At 39.1% G+C, this 9,620-nt stretch overlaps 1 protein-coding gene across 3 annotated transcripts in view; it reads left to right on the top strand.

Moving 5' to 3' along the window:
• Window positions 1-2,342: 2,342 nt before the first annotated feature.
• LOC103472253 (biotinidase-like) overlaps window positions 2,343-9,620 on the top strand; it is a 44,697-nt gene continuing 37,419 nt past the window's right edge. Inside the window, exons 1-6 of one of the 3 annotated variants that reach the window (XM_008421750.2) lie at window positions 2,343-2,676; window positions 3,305-3,454; window positions 3,578-3,726; window positions 3,810-3,987; window positions 4,058-4,621; window positions 6,070-6,250. In XM_008421750.2, coding sequence (XP_008419972.1) covers window positions 2,479-2,676; window positions 3,305-3,454; window positions 3,578-3,726; window positions 3,810-3,987; window positions 4,058-4,621; window positions 6,070-6,250 — 1,420 coding nt within the window. In that variant the 5' untranslated portion in view covers window positions 2,343-2,478. Of the gene's footprint in view, window positions 2,677-3,304; window positions 3,455-3,577; window positions 3,727-3,809; window positions 3,988-4,057; window positions 4,622-6,069; window positions 6,454-9,620 lie in introns of those variants that run through there. The other 2 variants (XM_008421751.2, XM_008421752.2) reach the window with 2 other exon arrangements.

Here is a 9,620-nt window from a genome sequence, read left to right as displayed (position 1 = left end):
CCTGTTGTCTTCGGTGTGTTTACTTTAATTCGTAAAGAACTGTGTGGTATAGTTTATGAAACGTAAGGACTGCCTTGTTGAATTAAAAGCAGTTCTTTATGAGGTATCTGAACATTTAATTTAATAAGAACAAACGTTCTCCCAGCTGATTTTTTTTTCCTTCTTTCCATATTAGGGACATGTTAATGTTAAATGTACTGGTCTCCTCAAATGAATCAGTATCTACTAATCAGCGTTGCTACAATGCACAACCTGTCTGGAGGTCAAAAAGTACCGCATGTCTGCAAAAACATCAGACAATTAGTCAAGTATGGAGGTGGGTGTATTATGATGTAGGGCATGTAATTGAAGGATTACATGCCCTACAAACGCAAGCATTTTTGACCTTCTGGAGTGATGGAGATGGCCGTTTCAGCAAGGTCATACAGCCAAGGAAACAAGGTTTCAGGAAAAATGAAATGCAACCAAAAAGATGTATGGCCAGTGTGGAAGAAATGAGCAATGCACATGATTAGTTTCTCCGTACTGAAAATGTTTTAGAGAGGTCATCACGGAGGGAGGCTTTCATATCAAGCATTCAATACAGTTTAATAAGCATTTAAAAGCAGCCGTTCCCTGACATTTGATTTTATTAGACAATTTATGGAGAGCTATAATTGTTTGATTTCTTTGCATGGGCTGAATGGATTGTTACCAACATCTGTTGCAAATCCCGTCAATATTGCCTTTGGAAACACAGCTATTTAGATCATTTGTATGTCTAATACTTCATTCAAATGCTGTATTTATGTCAGTTTTAATACTGTAAACTGCATTTACTTCTTGTATCACCAACTGAGCTTTCAAAACATCATTATCTTGATAGACACGATCAATTATTGTTCTGGCAGTATCGAGATGGCTGCATAACCATCATCACAGCTGTATGTCGAATGCAAAGGTCCCATACAGTGACTATTCACATAGCGGAAAAATATATAAATCAATGATGGAAGACATTCCAGTAAGCAATCTGCTTCAATCGCTCGGGACCAGGCTCTTTATGTCCACATGTGAGTTTTGCCCCGTTAAAATGTGCAGCTCTTCATTCATGTGGTCTTCCTATGCGATTTTCCCACCGGATCGGTGATAATGACTACTCCCCAAGAAGCCAGACCTGTCAGAGATGCACAGTAGAACATTTGAGGCTTTAGATTGCATCGGGGAAAAAAAACAACGTGTATTACTAAGACTTACATGCGGCGAATGTGATCTGTGCCACCGTCCCCATGGAGGTAGGAGCTCCCTGCTTCATTATCCTCCTAGCTGCGTTGAACACATAAGCCGCAGACAGAATCAGACCCCCTCCTGAGACGGCCCTGCAGCCCCAGCAGTCCTTAAACGCCTGGAGGGACTTTGACGGAGCGGCGGTGGACTCGGGAGCCGTTGACATTGTAAGTGTATGGCAGCTTGCACGCTAATGCTAACGGCTAAAAGCGATTAGAACCAAACTGGTGCGATTGAATTAAGATCGGCTTCTAGTTCCGGTTCAGTTAGGACGCCACAATTAAGTATTTAATTTGTTGTCAAATTTTGGCTCATTGAAGTCTTCTCAGTGGGCGAAAACATGGAAAGGTCGAGTTGATCAATTGTTTCCGGGATAATACAAGGTTGCTGTATTTTGCTTCCGCTCTAGTTATTTTCAAAATAAAAGTATTACTTAACTACCTGTGTAAATGTTTTTCTGTAGAAAATGTCTGTTAATTGAAAACTTAAAACGTATTTTTGTTCTTTTATGGGAGAAAAAAAATGCTATTTTGAGACTTATTTAAAGACATAGTATCTGCAAAGGGATTTGGATTACTTTTCTTAAATATGCTTAAATTAATTAAAAAAAGAAAATTTTACGTATCAAATTACTCATTTTCAACAATTTCCTATATGTACGTCATTGTTTAGTTTGTATTAATAAACAACATGGTTTGTGTTAATAAACAACATTGAAAGGTTACATAAACATAATGCATTTGTTTGTGTTAATTAGAAAGCCAATTTACTGTGCTTTTTTTTGTTACCTCTTCGTCTGCAGTTGCATTGGTCAGTCCGAAGAGGTAACACAAAAGTTCCTAAAAAAAGTTAGCTTGAAACTGTTCCAAAACATTAATTTGTTTTATACATTTGTTAAACTTCAACCGAAGACAATTTTGTTTGTTTGTTTTTGGAAGAACATTTTACTGCCAAGTTTGAGAATTTAAATAACTTTTATTTTAAAGTGACTTAATAATAATAATAATAATAATAATAATAATAATAATAATGAAAACATAAAGCACAAAATCTAACCTTAGTTTAAAAAAAAATTTAAAAAACAGTAATTGACATTCAGAATAAGCCGCGCTCTCTTTGGCAAGCAAAATACAATGTTGACTCAGCCGCGCTGACTTTGGACTTCTGAACCCGAAGAAGCGCACGACGTTCATTTCTCTAAAACCGTGGAAAATGCTGGTTGTCTTTCTGCTCGTCGTTTGTCTCGGTGAGACCGAGTCCGCTGTGGACTCGTACGTGGCTGCCGTGTACGAGCACAGAGTCATCCTGAACCCGAACCCTCGCGTCCCGGYGTCCCGTCACGAAGCCCTGATCCACATGCAGAAGAACCTGGATATCTACGAACAGCAGGCTGCTAAAGCGGCACAGCAGGTAGGCTGCCGGGCTGGGGAGGCTGAAGGTGATGTCCACTATTGTAGCTGTTGAATAAAACCAACTGCTAGAAGAGAAAGAAAATCTATCAATGTTATTGTCAGTCATTGACAAAAACATTCTTGTTGACCACCTCAACTTTTTATCACCTCCCGTTCAGACATTTCTGTTTATTTTACTGAGATTTATGCGATAGAGACCAACGCAAAGTAGTAAAAAAGTATAAAGTGGAGGAATATCAAACTAAAAAATATATATCAGCAAATTAATATCTGAAAAGCGTGTTATTTAATTTCAGTATAAACTGCTCAATGAAGCCATGAGAGGAATAACAAGAATCTGTTATGCTGGATTTACGGGTATGACAGATAGTCAGAACAGCGGTTTAGATTCTAAAACATTATCCCAGGCTTTGGATATCTATCTCACATCTTAGGAAGGAAGGAAAGAAAGAAGGAAGTAGCGAAGGAAAGAAAAGATTAGTGTTCAGACTGAATTCCATTAATATTTAGGTGAAAGAAAGAAAGTTGATGCAATACACTTCCTTTACTGGTCCTATTTTTTTTAAAGGATAAATTGTGTATTATGTTCTTTAGTTCACAAGTCGTTTCTTTCTCTGCTCTCTCAGGGAGTCCAGATACTTGTGTTTCCAGAAGATGGTATTCACGGTTTTAACTTCACCCGTTCATCCATTTCCGGATACATGGAAACCATTCCTGACCCTCAGGAGGAGAGCTGGAACCCCTGCACCGAGCCTGACAAACACAACAACACTGAGGTTAAAATGTAGATATTTGTATGAGTCTTTTAGAATTTTGACACTTTTATGGTTACATGTTTACACCAATAACTTTACTTGGACCAAAGGGGCATTTTTATCAAGTTTATGAGTTTCTTTTAGGTTCTCCAGCGACTGAGCTGCATGGCCCGTCGCAACAACCTCTACCTGGTGGCAAACATGCCTGATCTGCAACCCTGTCCCTTGAAGACAGCCCCGTCCACATGCCCCCCTGATGGACGCTGGCAGTTTAACACCAATGTGGCTTTCAAGTACTGGACAAACATTGGATGCAAAAATGATCAAAAGCATTGTGGAAGTTAATGCAAACCTGTCATTTTTCCCTTTCACACAGTTCTGATGGTCTCCTGGTGGCACGTTACCATAAATATAACCTCTTTTTCGAAGAATCCTTTGACACGCCTCCAAAGCTTGAACTTATCACATTTGATACACCCTTTGCTGGGAAGTTTGGTCTCATCATCTGCTTTGACATCCTGTTCCACGATCCCACAGTAGTCCTGGTGAAAATGGTAGGAAAATTCATCCACGTGTCCAACTGAGCCAACTCTCTCTTAACCTCTCTTTTTGCTTCTCTTCCAGGGTGTGCGTCAGCTGGTTTTCCCCACAGCGTGGATGAACGAGCTCCCCCTTTTGGATTCAATCCAATTTCATAGGGCTCTCAGTCTGGGAGCCAATGTCACGGTTCTGTCTTCAAACCTTCGTAAYGACSAGCWYAKKATGACAGGAAGTGGTATCTACACCCCATTTTCTGCTACCTTCCACCACGCCGTGAAGGGAGACCCAGAGGAGGGTSGGCTGCTTGTGGCCACAGTYCCAGTCTTGGGTCCAGTTGGGGTGAACGATGTGGCTGAATCATTGTCACCTGTGGCTGCAGAGACTGATCACTGCCACACAGATGGCTGTGCTGATTCTCCTTCACCTTCTTCACCTGGTTCCTCTTACTCCACCTTCATAGGAACCATGATGCATGACCCATTTAAATTTGTCCTCATAAAGGAGGCAGAGGGCAATCTCACAGTGTGTGATGGTAAATTCTGCTGCCACCTTCAGTACAAGTGGACAACACATGACGAAGGGAAAGAACTGTACGCATTGGGAGCATTTGCAGGAACGCACACCTTTAATGGACGATATGCCTTGCAGGTAGGAGTTAGAATATCATCACAATCTTGTATGGAAACGTAGAATCATTACAGACACACACTACTCACAAAAAGACAGGCTTTTGGTGAAATAAGTAGAAATCTTATTAACTTTATGCTTTAACATTATGTTATTTAAGCAAAAGCAAGGAATGGCGATTTCTTCATCTCAATTTATTGAATAAAAAGTCAACATCTGCACTGGGTATGTCACAACAAAAATGTTTCTCAATAACCTGGTGGCTATAATTTCTTCTCAATGTGATGTACCAGGAGTTGAGTAGCCTTCATCACCCAGTTTACTAGGGCACTAGTATTCACAACGGTCATCCGTGTGATGTGGCCAATGGACATACACCTGTTTGCCAGTCTGTGATTCTTCCAGTATCTCTGTCGCAACTTGTTGATTACACTCAGTGACTCTCTCAACTCACTACCCACTTATATCTGAGAACATTCAGTTTGAAGCCTTGCATTGGCAAGGTACTCTCGTATCTGTTTTTGGATGCTGTGTTGGCCTCACGATGTCTCAATGTGAATAGCATGATGGATTAAACTGGTTAAACACAAATTCAGATAGAACCAGGAAAGTCATTGCTCGATTTGTGGATCAAACGTCTATTGTAAATTTTGTTGTAAAGTTTCTTGTTAGAGGACAAAGATTTAGAGAAGGTCACGTTAGCTTTTAGGTTTAGGTCAGGGGAGCTTTCTGGGTAATCAGATACAATCGTACCATGATTATTAAAGTAGATATTGGTAATTTAGGCAGTGTGGACAGGTGCAAAGTCCTGCTGGAAAATTACACCAGGATCTCCAGAGAGAAGTGACTTTGGACTTGATAAAGAGCAGTGGATCGACACCCTCAGATGGCACGGCTCTCCACAATTGTGATTACTGTAGAAATTGATATTAGACCTCAGGCAACACAGATTTTGTTCCTTTTGGACATCGATATTCAAATGGAATGTTAAATTTACTTTCCTTTTCAACTGAGGACTTTGTGCCTCAGAATAACAATCCAGTATTTATTCTTATTAGTACAGGTAAGACTCATTTAACGTTGACTCGAGTTTAGGTGTGGCCTAACACAAGAAGAGCCGTTATTAACATAATCTTCCCAAGGCCACACTTAACCTTGTTGTATTTGATCACCTTCTCAACCATAGTTTTTTCTTCCACTCAACATTCTATTGATACACTTGGATTCAGCAATCTGTCCACCTTTTCACAGAGGTTTTCAGTAACCGAAACTGAGTGGCTGTGAATCAAAATTTTGTGTTTAATTTTGCTGTTGGAAAAAAAAAAATAATCAAGATCAACAAATCTATGCTTTGGAAATATGTCACTCTGCATAAAATTAACCCATTGAATATAAGTTACACTTATTGAGTTAAATTGCTAAATGATTTAACACTGAAGTCCAGCTGCATTTACCTCTCTTCCTTACAGGTATGTGCAGTGGTCCGCTGTGCGRGGCTGGAGGCCAGCTCATGTGGACAGAAAGCGGAGGAGGCGGAGTCTAAGATGGACTTCTTGATGGAGGCAACTTTCCAGACAGATTACGTGTACCCTTCAGTCCTGGTGAACCGCATGGCAATCGAGCAACCTGATAAGCTGGAGAAAGCTGCAGGTGGGAGAGTGACCATGAAACACTCCAACCTGAGCGGAGGCCTGATCACTGCCTGTCTGTACGGACGAATGTACCAGCTGGATAACGCGTGATCTGCTGTGGAATAGCAGAATGACACTTAAATTGAATTTTGATTGAGATTATGGATGACAGAACTCACATCTTGTGATGTACAAAGTAAATAAAACAAATCTTTTCATTCATCAGTTGTTTTTTTTAAACAAAAAATAGATTTATTGTATTTTTTAAAAAGATTCAAAAACATCCAGTAACTCTCTGACTGGTTTGTGCAAATCACTGACATCATTTGGCAAGGTAGACATCATTAGTCTACCTAGAACGTACATTAGAAGATAATGTTGCAAGATTTGTTCCAAATATCCTTCCTTGTATGGAGGCAAACATTTTCAATATTAACTGTGCTGGGGTCAGGTACTTATTTTTTAATAGGATATTATAGTTTCGACAAAGTGCATGTTTTTTCCAGGTTGCACATTTTATATATTGTGACACATTACCGAAACAAAAACACCTCATTCAAACAGGAATGATTGCGCATAAATGCAGCTTGGCAAAAACATGTTATGACATGTTCACAACGAATTAAACATCGTAATGGCTAAAAACAAGTTTGGGGAACAGATGGCACTATGGGCTGCTATTTGTAGTTAATTTAGCCTAAACACAGCAGCCAATCAATGTGTTCCCAGGTCAGTAGAATGTTTTAAGTGTAGCTCTGAGATTATTAATGAAATAAATAAATGTGCTATTATTGTCCCTGATGAATTCTGACTTATATTACAGCTACGGTAGCTAGCCTTACCCACTCTATTAAAAAAATTAATTTACATAAATAAGATCAAATGAGCTTAGTAGCATTCTTAAGCTACTTGAATTACCTTTCATAAAGTTCTGTTCAGTAAAATTGAGGCAGGTAGATTATATTTTCTATTTTTGTGTGTAGAATGTTTGATGTGATGCTCTGAATGTTGTGCCCAGGACACCAAGCAGGGTAGGACCGCCCCTGCCCTATGTTGTCAAGTTGGCCTCCTGAGGTTAAAAAAAATAAAAATAAAACAAAATCCGAATAACATAAACAGCTTCCAGTACTAGGAGGGCAAGATTGACTCTGTGGGCCCGCCCACCTCCCTGGGGCTGGGGTGGAGCTGTGCAGAGCACTGGACTGTAATGTTCAAATGCACATTCGCACCTCAACAAGGTAAGTCACCCACTCCTCTGTTTAGACTAAGATAAGTAAACTAACACAACTCGATCGCACATTCTCTTTTGGTTTCCTTTGTGTGTGGAGGCTTATTATATTTTTTCCTCAGTTGCTTTGGTGTATTTCTCAGAACAGAGTGGGAATTCTTAAAACTACTTATTCAATCTTCAAATCATTGTGTCACTGGTGCACATCAAAAGAGCATTTTCTTATCTCTTTCAACATGCTGAAAATGCTTTTGCACATCATGCAAGTGATTATGTGCAATTTTCTGCTTTTTTTCAACATTTTCTATCGCTTTTGTCCTGCTGATCACAGCATATTGGTCTCTGTTGAATCGTCTCCACCTCCACATTTGAGCATAATTTCATCATGTAAGTCTTAGCATGCAAAACGGTTCAACAAGTTGTCATAATATCCCAACCATGTTTATATACATTTTTAATCAGACTTTTTCAAACACTGTCCTGAACTTATAAATTGCTCGTGAATCCTAAGTTTCTCCAATAGGTAAATGTGTGAAGCATTAGCTCAACAAATCCTCAACCGGTTTTCAGAACAGTATTGGAATTCTCAAAACTACTTATTCAATCTTTATTGAATGATGCACTTTCAATAAGTTGAAAATGCATCTTAATTTGCCAAGTACAAATTAAGATGCACTTTGCATCTTGTACCACAAAGTTGTGTGTACATAAAAGTTGTGTTTATGTACACACAACAGGTTTGCTTCCTTCTAGTTAGGAGGCAAAACAGAAGAATCTGAGGACATCTAGCAGTTTCTATCGTTCCAACATCAAGCTATGAGGTTTCAACCCATAACACGATGCTGATGGTCGCCTCATACTCTTCATTCCCTGAGCCCATTAAGTATTTTTTCTCAGAGATGAAAATTATAATGTAATTCCTACAGCACTGCTTTAGGAATGTGCTCTATAGAGCTGTCTTTTCCTTTCTGCATCACAATGACATGGTCAACAAATTACCACTAAAAATGCATATTTGATCATTAAAACTTTAGCCTACTTCAGAACGGAACATGCAAACAGAACATCCCTGTTTAGTAAAATGACTAGTCAAATTGTCTACTTGTTTAATCAAATTGACTGTCTAATCAAATTGACTGTCTAATCAAATTGACTGTCTTGTCCGAACAAAATGAAACAATGACTTGATTTTGCAGCACTGACTTGTTCACTGACACAGATACAATTATGAGAGATGAACTAATGATTTTAAGAAAGAAACTGAGCTTTGCAGGTAATAGTGCTTGTTTTGGGGAATGCGCTTGTTTAACAAATGTCGAAAATGATTTGAAAAATGTACCAAAATGATTGTGAAAAAGTGTAATTGCGCCACAAAAACCCGAGCCAGTTCATTCGGGTTGTAGATCTAAATTCTAGCGGAAAATGCACCTTTAGCCTACCTTAGTAAGTTGATGAAGAATTTGAAGAATAAACAACCTGTATTGCTCTGTTTATGATTTGTTAAAACAGTCAGGGCCTTAAAATGAAGAGCTACTCTGTTCTAAATAAAACTGATTTATTTTCAAAAGTATTTTTAACTCTGTATCGGTACTCATAATCTTTTGCATGAAGCACAAAAGCACGGGCAACATGTAAGTAAATTTCTGAACCAAACAATTTAGAAAACCTTTACAAATATTTAATGAAGGTTTTTTTTTTTTTTTTGTACTATAGAGCCACAAATAACTCCTCACTTCCGAACCCTCGAGACCTCCGCCCGTACTCCGGTTATTGTTTTCTGGGTGCAACTCTACTCTTCCAAAGAGAAAGTAAGATCTCTTTAGGATTCACTAACAAAACAATGTCGTGCCTTTTGGATTTTTTTCAATTCAATAAGCTTAATTTGATAGTTACATACACACATTAACATAAACAAACTGAACAAAACAGCGACCCCATGCTTGTTTCCTGGTACTTACAAAGTAAGCTAATTTGCAGCATGACGTTAAAAGCTCCTTTGAACCAGAGGAGCTCATAATATTAATTTCTCTGTAACAGGGCAAAATGCTGGTTGTCTTTCTGCTCGTCGTTTGTCTCGGTGAGACCGAGTCCGCTGCGGACTCGTACGTGGCTGCCGTGTACGAGCACAGAGTCATCCTGAACCCGAACCCTCGCGTCCCGG

This window comes from Poecilia reticulata, linkage group LG11 (genome assembly GCF_000633615.1).
Source record: "Poecilia reticulata strain Guanapo linkage group LG11, Guppy_female_1.0+MT, whole genome shotgun sequence".
Taxonomy (NCBI): Eukaryota; Metazoa; Chordata; class Actinopteri; order Cyprinodontiformes; family Poeciliidae; genus Poecilia; species Poecilia reticulata.
The sequence above is the reverse complement of the archived record's forward strand: the minus strand, read 5'-3'. Positions and strand labels throughout refer to the sequence as shown.